The sequence below is a fragment of the Myotis davidii genome, unplaced genomic scaffold (assembly GCF_000327345.1).
Source record: "Myotis davidii unplaced genomic scaffold, ASM32734v1 scaffold6, whole genome shotgun sequence".
NCBI lineage: Eukaryota > Metazoa > Chordata > Mammalia > Chiroptera > Vespertilionidae > Myotis > Myotis davidii.
Window position 1 is genome coordinate 10,711,417 of NW_006383011.1, and position 27,577 is coordinate 10,738,993.

The window sequence follows — 27,577 nt, forward strand, 5'->3', positions numbered from 1 at the left end:
ATCAAGCCTGCATTTGCCCTGACCAGGAATTGAACTGTGACCTCCTGGTTCATAGGTCAATGCTCAACCAATGATCCATACCCGTCGGGCCATTAGATCCTAAAAGATTAGATATGAGATGGAAAGTGTTTGACTGATTGATGGTGGATTTGTTTCGATTTAGAGAAAGCAGGTAAAATTGAGTTACTGTAAAGGAAGTATTAAGTACATTCTTAAGAAAAAAATACTGTATAAGCAATTACCATTAAATTATAAGTAACTTAAGAGGTAAGTAGAATATACCAAGGTTATAGTTTCCCTTGTATTTAGTTGAAAACCAAATATGATTATTCTTAAGTTAAATTTTAGTTCAGGAATTGTCAAGTGACACTTAAAGTACTTCTGGCTATGGGCATTCCATCCCACCCTCATCTTGAACATATTTGCTATACATTTCTTTGGATATTCAAAGTGAATATTGTCCTAATAGTTAGGTAAGGGAGGAGGTAGGAAGAGAAATATTTAGGTTTGTAGAAGTCCACTCTCTTAGTAATTAGATTTACTGGAGACCAAATCTTTTGGTTTTCCTTGGGCCTCCCTGCCCCATATGTGTGTGTGTGTGTGTGTGTGTGTGTGTGTGTGTGTGTGTGTGTGTGTGTATTATAGCCTAAGCGACCATTTGACCGGCCGACCGATAGCTATGATGTGCACTGACCACCAGGGGGCAGACACTCAACGCCGGAGCTGCCAAGCTGCGGTTCTTGGGTGACACACCCAGAACCAGAGAGGAGGGAGCCTGATTCTGGGGTGCATCACCCAAGAACCGCCCTCTCGCAATCCAGGATCCCTCAATGTTTGTTTGTTTATTTTATTAATTTTTTTACAGAGAGGAAGGGAGAGGGATAGAGAGTTAGAAACATCAGTGAGAGAGAAACATGGATCAGCTGCCTCCTGCACACCCCTACTGGGGATGTGCCTGCAACCAAGGTACACACCCTTGACTGGAATTGAACCTGGGACCCTTCAGTTTGCAGGCCAATGCTCTATCCACTGAGCCAAACCGGTTAGGGCTCAAAGTTTTTCTCTTACAATGGTCGAGAGCCAGTTTCAGCCTGATCCCCGCGGGCCAGGCTGAGGGACCCCACCAGTGCACAAATCCGTGCACCGGGCCTCTAGTATCTCATATTTGCTTTATTGATGTCATCATAGGGATCGTAAAGAATGTCATCATAAGGTAATTGCAGCCCAGAGAGGAAAATTGACACAGTCATATGTTGAATCTGGGACAAGAGCTCAAGAACTGGGACAGCAGTTTACTCTCTGCCCTAATAAGTAGGGTGACTGCTGGGGAAGGAATTTCCTGTTTTGATATGATTTCCTAAATCATAAATTAATAGCTACCCAGAGGCAGGAGAATAGATATAAAAACAAAATGAGCACAAAAATTATTATTTTTTAAGTATGTTTTTATTGATTTCAAAGAGGAAGGGAGAGGGAGGGAGAGAGATAGAACATTAGTGATGAGAGAGAATCATTGATTGGCTGCCTCCCGCCCGGGAATCAAGCCAGTGACCTCTTGGCTCCTGGGTCGATGCTCAACTACTGAGCCACACCAGCTGGGCCAAAAATTAATTCTTAAGGAAATTGAAAATATGATTTATTTTGGCTGTGTATGAAATAATAATTATTGTTATCATTTATTGTGATTAATTCTGAGCCAGGTAGCTGCTTTCTTTACGTTACCCCATTTAATTTTTATAACAGCCTTATGAGAGGTAGGTATTATTGCTCTTATAGGAAAAACTGAGGCTGTAATATTACATTAATAAGTAGCAGAACTGGTATTCAAATTCAGATATGTCTGCCTCTAAGCCAAGCTGTGAACCACACTACATGATATAGGGCTTTCTTTTCAACTGAACATGCCTTTATAAAAGGAAACAGGGTGCGAGAGACCCATTCAAAACTTAGTCCATCTGTATGTAGATCCCTTTTGATTTAAAAAGAGAGTGTTTTGATTTGTCATCACTTTAGTATTATAAATTTCCAGCAATTGGAAAAGTTTGTAATGATAATTCACTCCCTCTAAAAATTATTAAAACATAGCCTAGTAGCATCTAGACTTAACCTTTTATTTTATTTTTAAACAGAAACATTGTTTCCTTCATCTTGAGAGATTACAAGAATCACAAAAGGTCACTATACAGATATCACAGGTTAGAGAGATTGTACCCTTTTCTGGATAAAGAGCATAAGTCCAATGGCACAGCCTTATATATAAGGAGGGGTTGAAATTTATTTAGATGAACTAAATCACATTCCCACATACCCTATTCCTCTTAGTGAATTGAGAGCTACCAAGTATGATAATTAACCTCCTATTCTGAAGAGTGAAGGGAACTGGACAAAACATAGCTAGTAGCTATGCAGCTTTTTATGACTTGCTTTCTAAAGTTATTTCTCCCATTACTTGAAAGTTTGTTGGTAGAATGTAAAAGTTACCAGTAAAAATAGCAGGTCTTCTGTGTTATACTCTCAAATGAGTTGCCACAGAAACAATAAAATAAATGAAAAGTTAACATGAACACAAACTTCAGAAACTGTGGAAATTATAGATCTTCAGCTTATATCCTTGGGCAGAAAGTTTACCATTTTAGAATTTTCTTTTTTAAATGTGTTTAGATTGATCTGATATTTATTTTGGAACGAGATGGCTCTTTAAACCTTGCCTATTTGTTTCTAAATGTGATTCTTCAGTCCAAAGTCAAAGATCTGTGCTCTTTATTTCCCTGATAGAAAATGTTTATTGAGCATTGTAAGTAAGTAAGTAAATCAAGTATAAATACAGATGAACACATAGCCTTGTTAGAAGTCCTTTGGCAATGCCCAGAAGAAAAAATCATAGCTGTGGTCTTTAGGGGAGATTTATTTACTTATTTTTATTTTCAGATTATGAGTTGTAGTCTGGTTTCCTCTTCAGTTAATTGTTTTCTGAGTAGTTTATAAACTAAAGAGGATTTTTACTGCTTCAAGTAAGAAAATTAGTTTTCTCTCTTGGTTATATGATACATTGGTTACTTGTTACTGAGTTTGGTTTATATTAGTCCTTGAAATTTCTTTGCAGATTAGTACTTAAGCTTTCAGAGAAATTGGGTAGACTTCTGGATTTAAGAATTTCAAGAAGCTTAATGGGAAAGTGTCAGGTTGGAAGTACTGCCTGAAAGTTACCCTTTTCCCAATAATTTTTTCCTTGCGATATGGGACTTGCTTTATTTTTATTTGTGCACATCATACTATAAGTGGTCACACATTTATTTTAAAATTCCACTTCAGAATTACCTATTGCCCCTTTGCTTTATTTATTTGCATTTGACCTTTTTTGACTGTGGTCCAGTTAATATTTTAAAAATTCCATTCTCTTCATGTGTGTTTAAACTATTATTAACACAGAAATGTTCATTATAAATTTAATATACAAATATTTGTTTCCCATATTCACTTGAACCACCTACAAGTTGGAAAATAAGTTGCTGCTTTTAATGGTACTCAACTAATAAAGTGCCCTGGAGTGTTGTAGAACTCTCATCAGTTGGTTAGAGAAAAGTAGTTTTGGCAGTTGCTGAAAGGAGCACACCAAATTTTGTCTGCCATTTTGATATAAAAGCACTTTAATAAAAATTTAAAATTACTCTCTGAAGTTTTAAGCCACTGAACATATTCCTTGATGTGCTGAGAAGTTTGGTCATTGCTGCCTACTTTGTAATGATTGAATATGATTTGTCCTTTTCCTACTTTTCTTCCCTTTAGTTTACAGCAGAGAATGAGCAAAGGAGGGCAAAGGGAAGAGTAGATTATGGAGTGTAGGTAGTTAATCCTTACACTTCTGTCTGTATAAAAGAGGAGGATTAGCAATTGCATGCACACAGATAATATCTAAGTTTATGAGCATATCTAGAGAGTCTTTTTTTTTATTAATTGAATTAGATGTGTTCTTAAAATACACTGAACTAATTTATCAAATGGCTTTTCCCCTCCTCCCCCCAGTTCTGTAGAAAATGTTCTCAAAACACTCGTGAAAAGCTGCCGACCGTAAGTAGCTCCTCAATTTATATAAAGCCTCATGTTGTTTCTATGGGCCTTTCCCTGTCTTTAATTTGCTTTGAAGAGGAAATTAAAGGTATAAATAGTTTCTGACCTTGTGATGTTAGTCACTGACCTTGTGATGATAGTCAACATGTTATTTCCAACTCTTGAACTGAAATTTTCAGATTTCGTTTATAAATTTAGAAAATTTTAAATGGTGTATCAGTCACCAATTATAAAATAAGAATGCCATAATTTATATATAATCACATTTGTTTTAAAGGTTATCCTAAGTTATTGTTACTTAGGTAAAAAAAAATTTTCAAAATGGGCATTGTAGGGGAATTGCATTAAAATTGAGTGTAACAAGAAGGTGTGGTCCATACATTTTTTCTAGTGTGTTCTCTTTCCGTAGAATATTTGCCTTTAGCTTCCATATTCTCCTATTTAAATATAAATATGTATAGAATTTAGTGTTAATTATATTTGTACAGTTATTTGGACTTAAAAATATTTTCTTACTCTTGTTTATCACTTTGTTCTGAGACTACTTATCCTACTATGGCTACGGGGAACTCTTTTGAATGGAAATCCCTGTGTTTATCGTGTGCTGTAATATGAGTTATTTCACAAATCAGATACTTATTACTTATCTACTATACTTAGTCTTGGGCAATTGTATATTCAGGATATAAAATGTCTCCCTTTTAAGAGGCTTAAGTTGTAACTTGAGTCATAAGCCACCAATGAGCAATGTCATTTTGTACTAGGCAATTACTCTCTTGGTCTATGTGTTTCCTCACTGGAAACTTAATCATCACTGAGGTATTTGCTGGTTTTTAGGTTGTTGGGTAATTCATAGAGCACCTAAGCTTTTATTTTGGATCACCAGGCTAATAAAAAGTTGACTCTGAAAAATTAGGAAGGAGAATTGTTGTATGAAATCTTTGAAGGCAGAATATTTTCTGCATTTTTCTTTTAATTCTAACCTGTTTAACAATGACCAAGCATATAAATGTGTAACAAGTTCAACAAAAATAGTATGAGAATATAATTTTATTTTCACATGAAGGAATGAAGTGTGATTCTAATTAACACAAATGTATAAAATGTAATAGGATTTAATAATAAGATGTGTAAATCTAATTTGAAAGGGTTTTCTAACTTTTTGGCCATACCCAAATCAGAACTTCTCATATGCTTTTTGTTTTTCTAAACCCCTTAATAGGTATTTAAAAAATTATACCTGGGCCCTCTTCATCCCTTTACCTTCATTTTGTGTATGTGTATGCATACACACATACAACACACACACACACACACACACACCTGATTTTGATTTTGTAAATCTCTGTCCGAAGGATGCCCCTGCCCATTTAATAGAATTGTACAACGTTAGACCCTATAGCACCAGATAATCTAGTCCAGTCCTCTCTTCTCTATAGGAGGACTTTATGGTCAGTGTGGATAAATGGTTTGGCCACACATGCTGAGCAATTGATATTCTCTTTCTCACTTCAGTTCACTACAAAATTTTTTTCTATTGCTATTACATAGCACACAGGAAGAAAATATACAACCATGTTTAAATTTGTAGGTGATTTGACTTACTTTGTATTTTATCTGAGTTTTATCAACTTTGTAGCATTTTTCTAAGTCCCCTAGACAAGAAGAAAATTTACCTTATCCTAAGTGTGTCAGGGTATTTAGAGTTAAAATGTGTTTCTTGTAAGCTAACATGCTCCTCCTTTTTTTGGTCAATCATGTATTTATGTTAGAGAGTTTTTAGCCAGTGATCAGATACATGAAAACCTTCCTTTTTATTAGATATTTTCCAGCAGATTCGACAGCTGAGATGCTAGAAGAATGGCGGCCTTTAATGTGCCCTTTTGATGTAACAATGCAAAAGGCCATCACTTATTTTGAACTATTTCTTCCTACCTCCCTTCCTCCTGAATTGCATCATAAAGGTTTTAAGTAAGTATTTACATATTATGAGAAATTCTAGAAAATAGCAGGAAATACAGAGGCAAACTAGTAAAACAATGATAAGTAAAGAAAAACTTACTAACTCAACCATTATGTTTATTATACTTCAAGTGTGTGAAAGCCAAATCATTTAAATATAAGATTGTAAATAGAGAATAATGCTTGTATGTCAAGCCAAATAGGATAAGGGCTTTAAGAGAGAAAGAGTATTACGTTAAGAACGGAGTGGAAATATCAAGAGGCAGTGATAGAAATGTTAAATTGCATAGAGTTTTGAGGGAGGAAAAAATGTTTTCCTAAACCTAAAAGTAGGTTTTAACCCTTATCACATGTCATTTCTTTTGGGTCTTTTTTATATAATCTTTTCTTTTTGTAGTCTTTGCACCATTTTTACAAACTTTTTAGAATGAAAAAAAATTTAGACTGTACTTTTAAGAAGAAAGGGTATGAAAAAAAAGACTGGAAGGATAATAGTAATTACCACTGTGTTGTGGGTTCATGCTTAGTTTACCTCCCCCTCTCCCATTTTTTGTAGTGAAATATCAAATCTTTTTATTTCTTTTAAATCAGAAATTTTGTGTATAGCTGAAAATTTAATTTTAATTTAATAAAATTTCTAAAAACTTCTTGTATCGTGGGCATTTTTAAAGATTGTTTACCAGGAATAATATTCTAACATTTTCTGTCCCTGTATTCTCTTCTAGTTCTTTAATTTGAGATAATTTCCCCCACTGTAATTTAATTACACTTAACACTTTGTGGCTAGTTTTTTTTGTGGCACATTTATTATAGTGCGAGGCAATGGTGTAATTACTAATTGGGTTCTTACAGACAAGAAAGTAAGGGAGAGTTACAAGAACAGGTAGTAATAAGAAAACATTTAATGAGAAAGGTGGGAAGAGGAAGGAGAAACTTATAAATAGTGCTAGATAGGGTGGACAGTAATTACTTGACAGTGAAGAGGAAGTATTACGAGATTATTCTTTTTAGAATAAATACATTGGAAGGATAATATTCAGACAAAAATGGTCCTTTGTAACATTAAGTTTGTAACTTTCAGTATTATTTTTTTCTAGATTGTGTAGTTGTTAGTAAGAATAATAGATTAAAAACTACAAGATATCTGGCTTTGAACCATTTTCTATAAGTCACTTGCTATTCATAATAATATTTTTTTTCCTTCAGACTTTGGTTTGATGAATTAATTGGCCTTTGGGTTTCAGTGCAAAATCTCCCACAGTGGGAGGGGGTGAGTATCCCATGTTTTTCTCCTATACTTTTTAGTTTGGAAATAGTATGTGAAATAATTTGATAAGAAACTTCAATTCCCTAGAATTGGCTATTAGCAGTGTTGTAATCAGTTTTTAAAATTTTATTTGCTGTATTTTAACAGCAATAGACATTTCTTTGTTTGATTTTATTAATATATAGAAGTATGCAAGTGTAATGGGAAATGCATGAAACTGTAAGGCCCTGCTTGTTTCCTTTTGTATCCTCACTAGCATGGTGCTGGGCACATAGTAGATGTTTACTGGATTAAAGTTTCTTTTTTTGTTTGCATTGTGCATAATGCTATGTTTTCTTATTTTTTTTATTGTTATTTTTAAAATACATTTTTATTTCTGAGAGAGAGAGAGAGAGAGAGAGAGAGACAGAGAGAAATATCAATGATGAGAGAGAATCATTGATCAACTGCCTACTGGGAATGGAGCCCGCAACCCAGGCATGTGCCCTGACAGGGAATCGAACTGTGACCCCCTGGTTCATAGGTCCATGATCAACCACTGAGCCACACCGGTCGGGCTGCTATTCACTTTAAATGGGTGACAGGAATCGGAACTTAAATTTGGAGATTTTAAAAAACTGAGTTATAGAACATACTAGAGGCTCGGTGCACAAAATTTGTGCACTCGGGGGAGAGGGGGAGTCCCCAGCCTGGCCTGTGCCCTCTCACAGTGTGGGAACCCCACGTTCGATCGCCCCAGAGGTAGGCCCCGCCCACCCACCAGGGTTCCTCGATGGATTGCCCCAAAGAGGTAGGCCCCGCCCGATGGATCGCCCCAAAGAGGTAGGCCCGAGCTGGGGCATGTGGAGCAGCTGCCTGGCCCTGCCTCTGCGCTGTGCGCGCAGCGTCAAGTCCCCACCCACCTGCGTGCGCCCGCAGCCTCCTGGTGATGGATTGTGATGGCGTGACGACCACCTAGGCTATTATTAGTATAGATGTTAAATCAAGTTATGCTAATACTGATTGCTGAAAAGAACAAGTGAATGAGGGGCTTCACTGTGCCGCTTAAGAACAACAACAAATGTATTTACTTAATTTTCTTTTTTTTTGTTTACTTTCAGCAACTAGTAAATCTCTTCGCACGATTGGCTACAGATAATATAGGGTACATAGATTGGGATCCATATGTACCAAAGGTAATTAAGAACATTTGAACATATAACATATAATAGCATTGATAGCACTTTTATGTCATTAAGAAGAAGTATATTTTGTATGTTGATTCTTCACAATATATTTTAGGACATTAATAAAAACACAATTTACAGGGTAGATCCTTTATTTTCAAAAAGTAATTAGATCATATCAAGATATCAAAAATATGTGATTTTTGTGTTACCTATGTAGGAAATGAACTTTAAGTTTTGAAATGAATAAAATAGAAAATACTAAGTATATTATTCAGGGTGTCGTACATTCATACTTTGCAACAAGTTTCGTGTATTCGATTGCTATTCTAGTGTTCTCCATTTTTTAGCTAACGTTATATGTTTCCCTAGATTAAAAAGTAGAGGTTCTCTAGGTGCATTGTTCTTAACATTGCATCCTCTGTATTGTTTCACCTGCAGCAGAATCACTTGTGGCACTTCAGGAGGGCTGGAATGGGACATCCAGGTGATTCTGAAGCACATAGTGAGAGTAGTGCAGAGCTGGAGACCAGCAGAAGGCAAATGCTCTGTATGTCTTTGCTTGTGCTGTCTTCCTCTGTTGCTGGCCAGTAGAAACTAAGGAGGAGAAGTAATTTTCCCCTACCTTTGGGCCCCCCTATCTGTTAATAATGACAGATATAAAACATAGATTTCATTATGTTAGAATGTAAATACTAAATGACAGATTAAAATGCAAATTCTTAAGTGGGGATGGGGGGCGGGGATATCAAGTCAGTGTTAAGAATTAAAGAGTTCGGAATCCGCCAGAAGAGATTTCCATTTTGTGCATCCTTGGCATGGAATTAGAACATAGGAAAATAATTTTTGTGCATTTAGAGACACAGAAAGGAGTCAAAACATACCATGTTTAACTTCAGGTATCTGCGGTTTGTTTTTTTATGTTTTACTATCTCTCCTTTGTCTGTGTTTTGGGTACATGGATATAGCTGTATTATATCCACATGCCTGTGACCTCAGAGTGTCATTTTTAAAAGTGTAGATATTTTCTATAATTTTTAAAGAATAAAGCAGAATACTAAGCAGTATGTAATTTGCTTCAAAACTGATCAAATGTGACTACATCCAATATCACTAATATATAACATTTAAGTTATTTAAGGGAAGTTATTTAATAACTGTACATACTTATTTTTCTCTTTTTCTTAAAGATATTTACAAGAATTTTGAGAAGCTTGAACCTCCCAGTGGGAAGTAGTCAAGTGTTAGTCCCAAGATTTTTAACAAACGCTTATGATATAGGACATGCTGTAATATGGATCACCGCTATGATGGTTTGTAATACATTATATTTGTTTTATATACTTCATCCAAATTTTGTGTTAGCCATACAAAAATACAATCACATAAGTCTGTATAGTGGCTTAGTTGTTCGCTGGATTCTTGGATATTTTCAGACCCAGAATGTATTCATAATGTACCATTTATTAATGTCTGTAACCAATGGGCCCTAAAAATACAATCTGAGTTTAGAGCAGCGGTTCTCAACCTGTGGGTCGCGACCCTTTGGGGATGAATGACCCTTCCACAGGGGTCGCCTAAGACCATCGGAAAACACATATATAATTACATATTGTTTTGTCATTAATCACTATGCTTTAATTATGTTTAATTTATAACAATGAAAATACATCCTGCATATCAGATATTTACATTATGATTCATAACAGTAGCAACATTACAGTTATGAAGTAGCAACAAAAATAATTTTATGGTTGTGGATCACCACAATATGAGGAAGTGTATTAAAGGGTCGTGGCATTAGGAAGGTTGAGAACCACTGGTTTAGAGTTTTGAGAAATTCAGAATGTCTAACAGTTTTATAGGCCAGGAACCAGACTCATAGATAAAAGGACTTTCCCAGAGTCAAATTGAGGTCACAGACATGTGGATATAATTGTTAGAATTTTTAAAATTTTGTTGGTATTTTGCTGTGGAATTATGGTTTCTTAGTGGTTTCCCATTCTAGAGTGGGGAACAGGAACATGGATTTCATTTCAGTAGAGAGACAGGCTCCTAATATAACTGACATTCTACCTTAGGTCTGTGGTTTTTCTTGAAAGAAGATCACCTTGAGGCAGATAGGAGGCTTCAGGCCTTTATCCCCAAGGCTGTTCAACTCGATAAGATAAATACTAGCTTTTTACCTTTTTTCCTCAATTTCCTCTAATTTATGTTGTTGTTTGTTCTAACAATAGATTAAGAAATTTTTTGAGTCAAAATGTGGTCACATATAACAGGTTTAATCATTTGAACATTTACATTTAGAAGTAATAATAAAATATTTTAATGCATTTATGTAAATCTTACATCTTCATTTCTTGCAATGAGAAAATCACTTCTTGAATCATTTAAGAAATGGTTTTTATGCTTGATTTTACCCCTCTTGATTATCCTACGGTGATAATCTTCATTATATAAGTTATTTGATTGCACAAGAATAAAATATACTGTTATCCTAAATTGGAAAAAAAAATCTTTCCAATTTTTAAATTTGGTTTCAGTAAGTTGCCCTTATTTTTAGTAGAATGTTTTAAGTCAATATGTATGAAGTTCGTTGGGGATTGTTTTTCACTCCTATTCAGCAGTAGAATTGATTTTTGTCAGCAGGATGAATATAAACCACAGAGTATAATGGGATTACTGATCTTTTTACTCTTATATCGGAACAGGGTGGACCAAGTAAACTAGTGCAAAAGCACTTGACTGGTTTGTTTAACAGCATCACATCTTTTTACCATCCTTCAAATAATGGGCGCTGGCTGGTGAGTATATTCATTTTTCACTCTAGGTTTGGAATTTTTTGAGATATGGCCACATGTAACTATTACATGTTAGGTAACCTGTACTGTGTTTTTTGTCCTTCATATCATCTTTGGCTATATGTAAATGATTACATTCAAATTAAATTACTAAATAAACTAAGATAATACTGGTATGATAACTAGTGACAAAATGCTACTTTCTGGCAACAAAATAGTAACAAAAATGCCACCAAAGCATAGAATTATCTTTCCAGTTTTATTTGTTTGCCACTTTGTGTGGGCTTTTTTTATTTGTTTTTTTAAGTTTTCTGGTTAAAATGGCTTTTCATGTAATGGAAGGTTAATGTTATCCTGGAAGTTAAAGTGGAAATTTGAAATATATTTGTATTGATCATTATCAGTATATAATTGGTGAGAGTATTCTATTCTGTCTAGATATACTATGCAGGTCTTTGTAATAAAATTATTAGAGCTGTTATTTTAAAAATCTTTAATTGTGAGGGTACAGAGGAACCATGAATGTCTGTCTGTGAGATATAACCTACCTTGGACTTTTTGCTTCTGTGTCCCCAGAACAAGTTAATGAAACTACTTCAGCGGTTGCCAAACAGTGTTGTTCGAAGATTGCATCGTGAAAGATACAAGAAACCTTCTTGGTTAACTCCTGTGCCTGATAGCCATAAGCTTACTGATCAAGATGTTACAGACTTTGTACAATGCATTATTCAACCTGTCCTCTTGGCTATGTTTAGCAAAACTGGTAGTTTAGAAGCAGCCCAGGCTCTGCAGAACCTTGCACTCATGAGACCTGAGTTAGTAATACCCCCTGTACTTGAAAGGTAGGTGTAACTTTACATGCTTGCTGAAGCCTCAGCAGTGGCTACAGTTATTCTGATTATCTCTTCCCTCTCCTCTTCTGTTTGGTTTTCTTTTCTGTGGGGTCTGTATTGCTATCGTGTGCCTATATCTGTTCCTGGAGGAGAAGCAAGACATTTTAACTTAATGATTTATGACTTCATAAGGGTTTATTTGAGAGAAAAGGCAATTGACACGACATGGGTAAAATAAGTATTTTATATTATTTGCACATTTTAGTTACTCAAGTGCTCATAAATTGAGCTCTGGCTATTTTTTTTTTTTTTATCAGAATGCAATTGTCACAATGTATTGAGAATATGGCAGTAAAAGTGGTTTTGGATTTCTGTTATTTCTTACAACCAGTGACACAGAAAAAAAAAATTTGATTGTCTTTATTGTTTTCATATATTATATAATCTTAGGTGTGTTGTTTCCACAGGGTAGACCTTATTGCATTCATTTTGTTTCTTGTGTTGAACTAGTAACAAAATAATTTTCCATTTGCTGAGTCACTGTCACAATATAGGCTTGATGTGCTTCCCAAGACAGCGTTGTTTTGAGAGTAGGTTACTTCAACTTTCTGTTATTCCTCTGCTGCCTGAACTTGAGCTTTATGATTTCTCTCTAAATACCTTTGTCAAACGTGGAAGATCAGTTTTTAGAGCCCAGCAGGATCTAACAGATTGAGTTCCATAAAACTCAGACTTGTCCTAGGTCCTTAGTGGGAAGAGCAAAGTAGTTTGTAGCTTGTTATTCCTTAATTCTAATAAACATTGACTATTAGATTAGATACAATCCTATTGGAATGTGGAAGTGGGTTAAGATGGTTGAAATAATGCAGAATCTACCAGTTTATGTTCCTTTTCACTGGAATTTGCATGGAGAAAGGTGGAAAGATGGCAGGAGATTGGGGAAACATATACCTTTCCTTTATTTGTGTGATTCAGTTAACCTTTGAGAGCATATATTCACTCAAAATATTTTGCTAGCTACAAACCTTTAAGCTAAAATGCAGTTTATGAATTTATTATACTTAATGTATCATGTATGGTTATCTGTGATGGACATTTTTTTAAATTCTGTTTTCAAACTGTAGAACATATCCTGCACTAGAGACTTTAACAGAACCTCACCAGCTCACAGCTACTTTAAGCTGTGTAATTGGAGTAGCCCGCAGTTTGGTATCAGGGGGCAAATGGTTTCCTGAAGGTCCAACACATATGCTACCTCTGTTGATGAGAGCGTTGCCTGGGGTGGATCCAAATGACTTTAGTAAATGCATGGTGAGCATATTTATGATTCTGTTTGTATCTAAGTTATAAGTGGACATCCTGTTAATTTTTTTTCAAATACTCTTTGGACATAGTTCAGTGTAAAATTTGTTAATGATAACAGAATTATATCTGTAGATGCCCAAGTTTAGGTCTGTGGAGGGTTAGTTGATATGTATAATGTATTCCTTCATAAGAAACTTGCTGTAACCTCTAGTCATTTAATGATCATTTGATGTTTTAAAGCTTATTATATATTACTATTTTCCTTAAGCAGAGACATTTAAAAGCATACGGTCATTTGCACTTACCTTCACCTACACTGTGACAAAGGGCAGGACACACATGACAGGTGTAGACTGCCAGATTCTGGCTGTACGTGCCTGCCTGGCATTGCTCTGCTCCTCTTCCCCAGTCTCTAGTTTCTGCACCAGTGTTTACTGTTTACTCTTAGTTATGGTTACACTTTAGGAGGGAGGCAAGGTAACTTCCCAGTAACAGAAGGTTAGAGAACTTTATGCTTAAACCTAAATAAATAGCTATGTGAAAATAAATGTATAATTTCATTACTAAAGTAACAGTTAGTTCATTTTGAGGAACCTTTAAAAGTTCAATTCTAAGTAAAAAATTTCCAGAAAGATTGTGGGACTCCCTGAAGATAATTATTTGGGTAGATTACAATATGCTTGTGTTTTGAACCAAAATTATGTAATTAATGTTAAATTTGTTGCATTTTCCCAGATTACATTCCAGTTTATAGCAACATTTTCCACTCTGGTGCCTTTAGTAGACTGTTCATCTGTACTCCAAGAGCGAGATGACTTCACCGAGGTAAGGATGCTTTTTGGTTGCAAAGGAATTAAGTTCTAATTCTTACTGTATATGCATAGCAATATTTGCTAGTTTAAAAGCAACTTTGGGCCTGGCTGGTGTGGCCCAGTGGTTGAACATTGACCTATGAACCAGGAGGTCATAGGTCTGTTTCCCTTCCTCTCTCTGAAATCAATAAAAATATGTTTAAAAAAAAAACTTTGGATAAGTGCTAACAAGTTAACATTACAGTCTTATGACTTCAATGATATAAATAGACGGCCTTGACATCACTGCTATTTTGACACCCAGGGGTGTGTTTCCATTTCTTTGTTCCTTTTTACATGTTTTGTTAAGCAAAGATAGTGGTTTCTGGTTTTTTTCCATTTTCTTACCCTATATAATAAAACCCTAATATACAAATCTACTGAATGGTGGAACAACCGGTCGCTGTGATGGACACTGACCACCAGGGGGCAGACGCTCAATGCAGGTGGTCAGGGAACGCTGCTCAGCCAGAAGCTGGGCTCACTGCTGTCCAGCGCAGTGGCGGTGGCGGGAGCCTCTCCTGCCTTCGTGGCAGCACTAGGCAGACATCCCCTGAGGGATCCCAGACTGGAGAAGGCGCAGGCCAGGCTGAAGGACCCCCACTCCCCCAACTGCATGAATGTCATGCACTGGGCCCCTAGTCTTAGTAATAAATCTGTTGAGATTAACGTCTAATGAAATTTTCTTTATCACTGTCTGGTTCATTTATTTATTTTTTTAAAAATATTTTTATTGATTGCAGAGAAGAAAGAGAGAGAGAGGGAGAGGGAGAGAGAGAGAGAGACATCAGTGATTAGAGAGAATCATTGATTGGCTGCCTCCTGGGGATCGAGCCTGCAACCCAGGCATGTGCCCTGACTAGGAATCGAATAGTGACAGTTTGAAAAATGTAATTAATAATAAAAATGGCTGCTTGACTTCTGAGTTGGCCCTTATATAATACATTAATTCTTATTTTGGTTCCTGGAAAGTAGTAGATTTGAGTTATTCTAAATTGACATGTGATAATGGTGCTGTATTTCACAGTATACAGTATAAGAATTTAGTGTTATATTTATTTTGTAGACCATATTTGAGTTTCATTAGTTCAAATAAGAAAAATAAGCTATTTTTAATTTTTCTCCACATTAATGTTGTAGGTGGAACGAGAACTGTGTTCAGCCACGGCTGAATTTGAGGACTTTGTCTTACAGTTTATGGACAGGTGAGCACGTACCCCAGACCTACCCTTTATCTGAATTCAAAACAATGATTGTTCTGTCCCAGCAATTTTAGTCTCTCCCTGTATTGCAACCACCATTTCACGACTACCCAAGGTGGTGCTTTTGAAGTTATAAAAGGACAGTTGATTTGTGAGTCATGTGCAAGTTATGTAGCTGTCACTTGAACAGTCATAATAATAGAGGTTTATCTGATCATCAAAAAAAAATGTTAAAACTGGCTTTTGGTTACTAAAATTATACTTTTCTTTGTATTTTTGCATTATGTAGATGCTTTGGACTTATTGAAAGTAGCACATTGGAGCAAACAAGAGAAGAGACAGAAACTGAGAAAATGACTCACTTGGAGAGTTTAGTCGAATTAGGTCTGTCTTCCACATTTAGTACAATCCTCACACAGTGTTCCAAAGAAATATTTATGGTAAGAAAAATTAAATTCCAATGTTGTAATTTTATTTGATGCTTTAAAAATTGAACCTTAAGTGCCCTAACCAGTTTGGTTCAATGGATAGAGCATTGGCCCGCGGACCAAAGGATCACGGATTCCTTTCTGGTCAAGGGCATGTACCTTGGTTGCAGGCTCCTCCCAGCCCGCACCCTGGTTGAGGCCCATGCAGGAGGCAACCAATTGATGTGTTTCTCTCACATAGATGTTTCTCTCTGTCTTTCCCTCTTTCTTACGCTCTCTCTAAAAGATCAATGGAAAGATATCCTCAGGTGAGGATTAAACCCCCCCCCCCAAAAAAAAAAATTGAACCTTAAGCTAAAGTGTATAAATTAATGCCAGTTTATCCTTTCCATGCTAAAATTTGAAAAAGCTAGTACAGTTATGCTCATTATTCACATACTCCATATAAGCACATTTACCTACTGGCTAGAATTTATGTGTAACCCCTAAGCCAACATTTGCAGTGGCAAAAATTTGAGTTGCACATATTTCCAGCTGAGGTTGAATAACGTGACACCCTCCCTACCTTTTTGTTTCAGCTCTCAAACTATGAACATGTTCTTTTTGTGTTTCTCTAGTACCAGGGTTTCCACATTTTTGTGATTTTGTTGCTTAAAATGGCCCCCAAGAGTAGAGCTGAAGCACTGTCTGGTGTTCTAAGCATAAGAGAGTTGTGCTGTGTAACGGAGAAAATAACATGTTTTAGATGAGCTTTGTTCAGGTACGAGTTATGCTGCTGACTTGAGTTCCATTCTTTAAATCAAGAATATATACTAAATAAGGTGTCTTTAAACAGAAACACAGTAAAACAAAATTCAGTTGATGAAAATGTGTACCCAGAGCCTTGTAGGAACGTGATCCTGTGTGTCCCTTAGGCACAATGATGTTACTAGCTAGCAAATTAGTATTTGATAATTCTGTGTTCACAGCAGCTATATAGAACACAACTACTACAAATAACAAGAATTAACTGCAGTTTTAAAGTTTACAATTAAATACTATTTAGGAGAATAGTTTTGGAAATTGTTTATGTCCTAACATGATAGAAATCTATGTACAAACTGTCCTCGAGTTACATTGGACTCGACATATGTCGTTTCATGGTTACGTCGCCATCTCCCATTTATTTATTTAAAAAAAGCTCCATCATTTCGACGTATGTACACATGTGCTTTATGTTTTTTATTTATTGACCACAAGTAAGGGTCAGGAATTGCTATCTTTTAAATTTTTGTAGAGTTTCACTTCATTACTGCTGTGTATGTGCTCCATGTGAGTGACTTAGGTGCTTATGTAGGTGGGTTCTGGCTTACGGCGAAAATCGCATTATGTTGCGCCATAAGAACAGATCTCCGGCGTAACCCGAGGACCTACCTACTGTATATAAAAGGCTAAGCAACCAGCCTACTGGCTGGTAGTTATAACACACATTGACTACCAGGGGGAAGATGCTTAATGCAGGAGCTGCCGTGCGACAGCAACTTAGCAGAGTGCCCTCTCGCACTCTGGGACTTCCTCCGGGGATGTCAGACTGCTGGTTTTGGCCCAATACCTGCAGGCCAGGCCAAGGGCCCCCCACCTGCCGGAGGGACCCCGTTCACTCCACAGATGCCCTTCGAGCCCCAGCACCACCCCAGGTGCAGCCGGCCAGGGAGGGACTGCAGGAGGTTGGCTCTAGGGCATGTCCGGCCTGTCTCAGTCCTGCCTCGCCAGCCATCTTCTAATGAATTTCCTTTCAATGTGCACGAATCCGTGCACCAGGCCTCTAGTTAAATATAAAAATCTGGCAAACTAGGATGAATTCATTATTGGTGAGTACCTGTTATGTACAGTATGGTCTTTAAAACCACACTTTATTTCCATTTCTATTTCTTCTCCATCTGAAATTATCACTGTTCAATTTGTTTATTCTGGTTAAAAACTAACCTTACAGCTGCATGAAATATTTACTAAGATTATATGAGCATAAAATATTAACAAATAATCTCTTATTTAATCAAAATCTTTTGTAGTGAGTTGTTTATAATACTGAGTACTGTTAATCCATGTGGAGAGCCCAATTTTTCATTCAGCAGTTGAAATCCTGTGACTTGATTGTAAAATTAAATAGGTGTGGTTGTCAGAATGACAAAATGTAAATATTAGATATTCTAAAAAAATTATTGTGTTACATTGGACTAGCCAACGAGATAATTATATTTGCTTCCAATAGTTATAATTTTGTGTTTAGTGTTTCTGTGGCAAATAAAATCTTGTGCTTCAATTGTTTTGTTCACGTTAGGGTGTTGTGTAAAGATTGCTTGTACATATGAATGTAACATTAGTGAGCAAATCCTTATAAATTCTGACGGCTAAAAATTTCATACTTGGTTACATTTAATATAGTCTGAGCATCATTTTAAAAATGTTTTATGTTTCATTTTGCTTAAAATGCTGATTAGACATTTTCATTTTTTACCTATCTTAAAGGTAGCCCTTCAGAAGGTTTTTAATTTTTCGATTTCACATATATTTGAAACAAGAGTGGCGGGCCGTATGGTGGCAGACATGTGCCGTGCTGCTGTAAAGGTGAGTTTGGGTTTTTTGGACTGATGAATTAATGAATCAGCAACCAGCAGGTTTATGTGACTATGTTTGTTATACTTAAAATACATAGTCCCTTCAGTAGTTGCTTACAGCCCTTATTTGCTAGTATATACTTTGTGACTGTTAAGTATTTCTACCTTTCAAAAAACATTGTATACATATGTTTCAGTGCTGCCCAGAGGAATCTTTGAAGCTATTTGTTCCCCACTGCTGCAGTGTTATAACTCAGCTTACCATGAGTAAGTCATATAGTTTCCATTCTGTATTTACAATTTTAAATAATTTTTTTTTCTGTTTCTAGAATTCTCTTGATAAAAACAGATCCTTTAAGCTATGCAGTATCTTAATTTTGTAGTTTTGGGGGAGATTGCTCAAAATAAGCTATCACCATGTTGACAGGCAGATTAGAAATTTTACTTTATTCAATTAATATTTTCTTACAAGAACCATTTAAAAGTTGCCACAAAAATACCAGTTATTTTGTGATATGTGTACAGTCAGACATTTGGCTGCTGTGTTTATTTTCTGACTTGTGAATTTCCACTTCCTCTAGAGTAAGGAATTGAAAAGTCTCCCTAAAAGAGACTTTTTTAGGTATCAGAAATATTAAATATAAATCTGTAAACAATGATTCATTTAGCTGGATACACAGATTTTTTTTCTCTCCTCTGTACTATTTTGCCTTTTTTAGATGATGATGTATTAAATGAGGAAGAGCTAGACAAGGAGTTACTATGGAATCTTCAACTTTTGTCTGAGGTATTGTAAATCTTTGGAATAAAAACATACAATTGTGAAAACGACTTGCTCTTAGTATTTATTCTTTTTTGAAAATTTGATATTAAAACATGAAAGGTCATAAGTTTTAGGTATTTTGATTTAGTGGCAGAAAGTCAGATAATGTCACTTTCTGGTATCAGAGGAGTATAATTATTGATTACCTTATGTTCAGTATTATTGACTTTTTACTGATTAATTCCAGTATAGTTAACTCATTAATTGAAAAGGTTATTAGATTTGGGAATTCTTTTTTTCTCTATGTCCTAAAGTTGGCCATTAATCAAACTTTAGCATTTTTTATAGGTTAGTTCAGGAACCAAAGAACAGAAATTCCATTAAGTTAGCTTTATCTCTTAAAGGAGAGGGACTCTTTTGGAAAGGATGTTACTATGCCATGGCACTTGAGAGCCTAGACTCCGAAAATGAGTTTGACCTTTAAAAAGAATAGATTGTTAGAATATAATGAAAAAGTAAGTCCTAAAATGAATTATTTTAAGAGAAACACCGTTAATGCTTTTAGGCTTCTTTCATGCCAAACATTAACCTTTGCATTAATTATTGATTCTTAAATCTTTTATCCCAAGTATCTTCGGGCTAAAAAATCTTTCTCTTTTTAGATTACTCGAGTGGATGGGAAGAAGTTGCTTCTTTATAGGGAGCAACTTGTAAAGATTCTCCAAAGAACCCTACATTTAACCTGTAAGCAGGGTTATACTCTGTCCTGCAACCTTTTGCATCACCTTCTTCGTTCTACCACACTCATCTACCCTACAGAATACTGCAGTGTGCCGGGTGGCTTCGACAGGCGTCTCTCTGAATACTTTCCTATCAAGGCAAGCATTTTCAATAATTTAGGATTTAAGGATATATTCGGTTATTTTCCTAAGGTTGTTTTTCTTGTGTATGAAGGTGTCACTTCTTTATTTTAGAAGTAGATTATATTAAAGCTTATTGGGTTGTTTATTTTGAAGATCTAATTGGCTTTTTAAGTGATTTGTGAATGAAGCAGCATCCCGTCTGGCAACTGGAATGGCGCTCCCTGGAATGTTTTAAATGTGTGCAGCATAGTACATAGTGCTGGAGCTCCTCTAGTTTTCTTCTTTTCTGTTTTTGTGTAAGATGACTTGTTATGCCACATCTAACCTGTATAATTCAATATAATGTTATCGGGTAACTCAGTAGACTCACATAATTTAACTATTACTCTTATAAGTAAACTAATATTTGAGGGGCTCTTCAGGGAGACCTTTTCAGGAGTTATAATGAAGGGATAATATGTTGTCATGCTATTTTTGTGTCCATTATTCACTATCTTGGGTTTGGAACACTTGTGTATATTCTAACATTTTCAATTATGTATATGTTCCTTTTCAACTTTACAACTGGCTGAACAAATGCTGTTCTTTTCTAGGACTGGGGTAAACCGGGGGACCTTTGGAATCTGGGAATCCAGTGGCATGTTCCTTCTTCCAATGAGGTGGCGTTTGCCTTCTTTCTGTTGGACTCTTTTCTTCAGCCTGAACTCATCAAACTGCAGCAGTGTGGGGATGGAGAAATCGAAATGTCTAGGTTAGTTTTTTGGTTTTTTTTTTAATAATTAATTGGTGTTAGTTTTTATGGTTTCAGACTAAAAATATCTTTTTTTGTGCCTCTCCTTCTCTCTCTGGATGTCTGCTGTATTGATTTTCAGTGAGTTTTGAACATGGACATGAGTGTAATTAGAAACCATTTAATATAACGTTGTGTAACAGAAAATTTGTCGTAACATTTAAACATAAATGGTTTTTGTCCTCGCTTGTTTTAGTGCTTTTTACTTAGCTGTTTCAATTGTGCATCTTTGGGAAGTGTGTAGCTATGTCCCCTTTGAAAGTAATGCCTGCTTTCTAGGTTCAGCTTAGATTTATTGGTCTGTTTCTTCTTGGTAATTCATTATTGCTGTTAATATTACTTAAGAGAAATATCTCTGTGAGGTAATTTTTTTCCTTTTCTATAGGCTTTAATAAGAAAATTATTTGAAATCATTAGACTTTTATAGTTTGGATATTTGACAGTTCCTAAAATAATAGTAGGAAGATTACTGTGTGTCAAATATCAGGAAACTTTAATAGCAAATTCAGTAGAAATGGGATTGGAGGAGGAAGTATGATTGACTTCATGTCAACTATATAGTCTGTTGCACAAATCTGCCTTTTGAAATGAACGTTTAGTCCATTTTTAGATGAGATATGCTTGAAGATTCCATGTAATACTGTTTTCTTGTGGTAGTGATCTTTAGGTACATAGGTGATTAAATTCAGAATTGTTTTACAAAGCACAATCAGTCTTTGTTACCTGTGATTATTTAGAACCTGCTTAAATATAAGCACATTTCTTATTACCAGTAAATATCTGTTTAATTACCTTGAACTATTAAGTGGGTAAACTGTGGTGGTTGCCATTTTTTTGCCTTAATTTTGTATATCCCCACTTGATGAAGTTTTTGTACTTCCCCCTAGATTCTTGGCTTTTTATTAAATAGGGATTTGGGGTCTTGTAAAATATGAAAATACCTTTTATTTTTTTCTAGAGATGATGTTCTACAGAGTTTGACTATAGTGCATAACTGTTTAATTGGCTCAGGAAACCTCCTACCTCCATTGAAAGGAGAGCCAGTTGCTAACTTGTAAGTAACAATAACTACTTTACATATTTTGCTATTTTTCCATTTGGCATATATTTTAAGTCTTAGTCACATAATGATTTTCTGGTTTATAGTTATTGGTGGTGTTTGTATCACTTTAACCTTTTTGTCATTGATAGGCCAAAAAATACCTGAGGCACAATTTAAGTCTGTAAACTGTTTACTTAAGGCTTATTCAGATCTTCATATGGTGCCAGGATAATTTTGAATGTTCATGAGTTTTAAATATTAATTTAGAGATATTTAAGTTTATTAGATTACTAAGTTAATTAAGAAATACTCTGCTTAAAAAAGGAAAGAAAAATACTTTTAGTCTGCCGTAAATGTTGATTAAAGATTTTGCAGCAAAAAACGGGTGTTTTTTAAATAAGAATTTGTTCAGTGTTATTCATTATGATTTTGAACTTTTTAGATCTATCAAGTTGCTTTTTTTGAATTTAAGTGCTTTTCAAAGTATTATTATTTTGAATTGAGTGTCTTGATTTAGTCTATTGTTCGTGATACCATTTAAGTTAAAAAATTGAGTTTAATGGACATCAGCAAATATGTAACTTTAGCTCACATAATAAGTAGATACTAGTTTCAGTATACCATCTTAGATCATTTTCTGTCTACATCAACATCTCATTGCTGAACAACTTAATGAAAATCACATAAAAATGAGTAAGTAACCCCTGCCCACTAAAAAACACAAAGAGGAGAATTATTTGTGGATTTTACAATAAAAAGCTTCAAGGAGTTTTAAAATATGACTTGCTTGTCTTTCCTATATTTTGTATAATCATTGTTTGGAATCATGCTTTTTCATAATTTCCACTTATTTCAATCTAAAAGCTGTTTTTAGACATTGAATGTTAGCTTGCTCATTAGATTTAAGAGGGTGAAGTAGGGTCATTTCAAGTAAGGGAATCTGTTTTCAGTTTACCTAGGAATTTGCTGAATTCTTTTAATGAACCTTTGTTTTTCATTAGTTTTGTAGTTTGATATCAGAGCAGTATTACCAAGTTCATTTTCATTATGAGAGATTGATTTTTACATTATTTTAAATTCTCACCTGAGGATATGTTTATTGATGTGTGAGAGAGAAAAGCATAGATGGTTGCCTCCCATAAACATCCCCACCAGGGTTCGAACCCACAACCTAGTTATGGTCCCTGACTGGGAATGGAACCCACAGCCCTTTTGGTGCTTGGGAATACCTTTTGCTCCAACTAACTGAGCCCGCCATCTGGAGGGGCATGAGAGGTTCATTTTAAATAAGTTTAAATGAGACCTAAAATTAAAATCAATGGTTTTTATTTTCTTGAAGATTTCAACAGTGTGTAATACAGTAAAATATTTAATATGTAATGAGTTTATTAAATGAGTAAATTTAGTTGTGCTTGGACTTGTTGACAATGAGAAGTGTCTTCATTTAATCCAAAAATTTATCTAAGAGCAAAAGCATGTATAATCTGTGTATATGATGAGAAGATTTTTAGTAGAGTGATCATTTAGATGTACTTCTTGAAGGGTCAGCTAAGGGGGCCTGGAGGTTTTTCAATATGGAAGTTCATATCATCATGTAGCCATATTATACCATGTGCACTATTATAGGAAATTGTCACAAATAATTCATCTTTTTTGTGTATATATTTTTACATGTATATTTTTATTGATTTCAGAAAGGATGGGAGAGGGAGATAGAGATAGAAACATCAATGATGAGAGAGAATCATTGATTAACTGCCTCCTACACGCTTCCCAACTGGGGATCGAGCCTGCAACCTGGGCATGTGCCCTGACCAGGAATCAAACCATGACCTCCTGGTTCATAGGTCGACACTAACCACTGAGAACACCAGCTGGGCAAGAATTTATCTTTTGAAATAAATGACAAAATTGCCATATATTTTGTTATTATACACCAATTAGGTTTATATATAATGAAATGCATTTTCAATAAGGAAAATAATACCATGTTATAAAAATGTTACGAATGCCATGGACTGTAACTAAATAATTTGTTAGCATGCATTACTATACACTATAAACTATGAAATTGATCCTGAGTATCCTTTATAGGTTTTTCCCAGAAAAGTTGGAGAAGAAAGATAATTTAGATGGAGATACTTTGTTTTTGACTTTTCACCTTTAGTGTGAAAATTTAATATAATGAAGTAATTAAAGCTATTTAATATAAATATACAATTATAAGATTTTTAAATATATTTAAAAGTCTACATATAACATGTTTTCTTGTATACAGGGGTGGGCAAAAGTGAGTTACAGCCCTAACCGATTTGGCTCAATGGGTAGAGTGTCGGCCTGCAGACTGAAGGGTCCCAGGTTCGATTCCAGTCAAGGGCATGTATCTTGGTTGCGGGCACATCCCCAGTAGGGGTTGTGCAGCAGGAGGCAGCTGATTGATGTTTCTCTCTCATCGATGTTTCAAACTCTCTATCCCTCTCCCTTCCTCTCTGTAAAAATTCAATAAAATATATTTTTTTTAAAAAGTAGGTTATGGTTGTTTGTATGAAAAATACAATAATAAATAATAATACAAGAAAGCTGTTTCCCATACTCACAACTGTAAAACTACTCTTGCCCACCCCTGTATATTTAGTAATACCTAACAAAATAAAATATGAAATGATGAAAAAGTCTATCATTTTAATCATTGAATAATACACATTTTTAAGGTTCTTTATAGTTACGTACATCTGTGCAGGATAATGATTAAATGAAGTTGAAATAAAAATGAATGAACAGCCCATAGCCATTGAGTTGCCAAAACACGGAGTTTGTATAGTCTTCCCTTGGCCTTTAACTCATTCTTAACAAAATCCTTTCCTTTAAAACCATTTTCTTAACTGGTTTCATCTTTATCTGAAATTTTAATTTGTTTTGGTAATGTATGCCACCTTATATTTTCTTTATATAACATTATAGCTTTTTTTGGCTGATAGTAAATTGGTTCTCACCAGCGTATCATAAAATAAAGTTAGTTTTTTAAATTTCTGAAATGCTTTTTTAGTAAGTCAGTTGTTAAAATTTTCTAAATGTACATTGATTTGAAAACACTAAGTAATTTCAGTTGATGGTGCCATTGTTCTGTGATATTAAATCACACTGCCTGATGTGAGGAAAGAATATCCGTAGCATAACTCTCAATTAAATTATCAGCATCAGTTTGAACTAGTACATAAAAACAACAATAAGAAAGTAGTTGCTCCATGGGAAATAGAGTAAAATGTATCAGGTCGGGGAGAAAAGGAAAGACATAAATGTGATAGATGCTTTAGTGTAATGCCTAAGGTGCTAAAACATTACCGATGTTGATAAACAATTTTGCCTCTGTGTTATGGGACAGTATGTATGCATTTTCCAAAATACTCAAGCAGTTTTTGGAAGCACATAGAAACTCAGTTTTTAAAATTTCAACTTATGCTTTTTTTTTTCTTATATAAATCTCAGTTAGGTAAAATATTCTAGGTGCTTTATTAAGTTTTCCTTGCGCATGTATTAGTAGTATTTGTCTTCTGGAAAATTGAAAAGTAATGAAAAACTAAGTTCTGAGATTTTCTGTAAGAAAATCTAACCTAGTTTCTAATAGAGTATATGGGATGATCTTAAAATCCCATTTGGTTCAGGGGAATGGCTACTATAAATACATGAACTATGCTAAGTGATTAGAGACTGACAAAAAATAAACTACTTAGATAAGTTGATTATTCTAATAAGTATAAAATAAATGATATACCTAATGTATCTGCATTGTAATTTTTGGCCTTATAGGAGTGTAGGGGGTCACTAAATATCTTGTACATAGTATACATTTTACTGTTTCAAATGATGGGTAAATTACGGTTCCTTGAGGATAATTAAAGGATACATTTTTTAGTTTAGTACAATTTTGATTTTTAGCAGTTTTGTTGTACTAAGTCTGCCTAATTACTCTGACATTGGAACCTCTCTATTTCACCCTTGGAACCTTGAGTTGATGATTTAATAGAAATATTTGTGATATAGTTTATACTCACAGTTCTACCTTTATAGATGTGGAAGTTGGAGTATGTCTTTGCAGGGTCACAGGAATTTTGGACACTTGCCTTTAATCCTCAAATCATCATTAATTTCTCCTTTTGCAGTCCACTCATAATCTTTTAGGTCTAACCAGCTATCACAGAAAGTAAAAAACTAATATTGATAAAAACAGGGTTACTCAAGGTAGAGGAGTCATCATTTTTCATCTCCAGTATTTCTTCTTTACTTTATACCCCCTTTTCTCTGGTGGATCTGTAAGTCATTCTTAGTTAGATCATTCTTAAGATCTCAGCTTTTACTAACTTTTCATTCAAGAAAAATTCATACTTAAGGTCTAAGAGTTGAGACCATTTCATTAATATGTGAAAGGATGTGTTGTTCTGCGATGAGGGGCAGGGCTAGCTAACCTCTCTTGGCACCTCCAGGGAACTACCCAGCTCTGCTGGGGGAGCCGCACACAGAAAAGGAAACAGTTACTACTCCACGGTGAGTAATCCTGTTTTCTCCTTATTTCACCTTCTGACTGTTTTCTTTGAATTTTTAAAAGCTTATGTATCAGACATGAAAATAGTTCTTGCTCAGCATAAATTTTCAACCAGGCACTATGTAAGATTTCTCTTTCTTTACTTAGCAACCTGTTATGCCCATGGTAGAGGAAGAGCTAGCTTGTCATTTGTGTCTATTGCTATTATTGATGCCTAGGATTGAATTGCATAACAGAACACAGAAATAGGCCAATTGTCTCTTGTGAAACACTTCATAATCTTGGCTGGAAAAAATATCTAGTGGCTTGGTTCTATACCTTTTGGTTTGTTTTCATTTGGGAGGGGAGTGATTATTGGAAAGGGTAGCTTATTCTTTCACTTACAGACAGGAAGAGTTATTACTGTTTGCGGTTGTGTTACGACAGTTAATCTAGCTTTCATTTGCATATTTGATTTGTATATTTTGTTTTTATGTTATTAGTCACTGCTTCCCTTTTCACCATCTTTTTCCTCCAGTGATTGTTTTCAGTTCTACTCTGATCACATCTAAAGAAGATTGCCATCTAGTGGTACCAATTACATAGTTGTGGAAACTTACAGGTCCCATCCCTCCTCCCACCCTCCACCCGGTGGCACACATATTGAATAGATCTTGTTATAAATTAGATGGCCTGGTACTATTTAGTTGATTTAACTTTATTATTTATGGATGGTATTATAATATGTTGTGTTGAAATTACATGTCAGAATTTTATTTAGTTCTTATGTCAAATTACTCCATGTAAAATGAAACAGTGAATGTGAGAAGAATAAATTTCACTTGGGGTGGGAAAGTGATGATATTTGATTTAAATTATATATATTGCTACTATGGCTTTTAATCAGCACACAGATCTATAAGTTGACAGTACTTTAATTCTATTCAGCTAAGATGTTCATAACTAAAAGTTACAAGAGCAGTTTTAAGTAACAGAGTATGGCTGCACATGACTTATAAAGTGGCCACAAGAGATAAATAGGTCATGACTAGAGATTTCTTTTAGAAAATTATTCTTTTAGAGATCAGAAGAAAAAAATTGGTATAAATATGTTTTTACA

General features: G+C 35.0%; 1 protein-coding gene across 2 annotated transcripts in view; it reads left to right on the forward strand.

The window, feature by feature from the left end:
• Nucleotides 1–27,577, forward strand: part of PSME4 (proteasome activator subunit 4) — a 75,994-nt gene that overhangs the window by 8,682 nt on the left and 39,735 nt on the right. The window contains exons 3-20 of one of the 2 annotated variants that reach the window (XM_015557867.1): nt 2,130–2,195; nt 4,024–4,068; nt 5,890–6,039; nt 7,237–7,300; nt 8,398–8,472; nt 9,654–9,776; nt 11,175–11,267; nt 11,841–12,106; nt 13,222–13,408; nt 14,138–14,227; nt 15,394–15,458; nt 15,745–15,895; nt 18,392–18,490; nt 18,678–18,747; nt 19,200–19,267; nt 19,906–20,121; nt 20,700–20,857; nt 21,855–21,950. In XM_015557867.1, coding sequence (XP_015413353.1) covers nt 2,130–2,195; nt 4,024–4,068; nt 5,890–6,039; nt 7,237–7,300; nt 8,398–8,472; nt 9,654–9,776; nt 11,175–11,267; nt 11,841–12,106; nt 13,222–13,408; nt 14,138–14,227; nt 15,394–15,458; nt 15,745–15,895; nt 18,392–18,490; nt 18,678–18,747; nt 19,200–19,267; nt 19,906–20,121; nt 20,700–20,857; nt 21,855–21,950 — 2,082 coding nt within the window. The remainder of the gene's footprint in view (nt 1–2,129; nt 2,196–4,023; nt 4,069–5,889; nt 6,040–7,236; nt 7,301–8,397; nt 8,473–9,653; nt 9,777–11,174; nt 11,268–11,840; nt 12,107–13,221; nt 13,409–14,137; nt 14,228–15,393; nt 15,459–15,744; nt 15,896–18,391; nt 18,491–18,677; nt 18,748–19,199; nt 19,268–19,905; nt 20,122–20,699; nt 20,858–21,854; nt 21,951–27,577) is intronic. The other variant, XM_006778601.2, reaches the window with a different exon arrangement.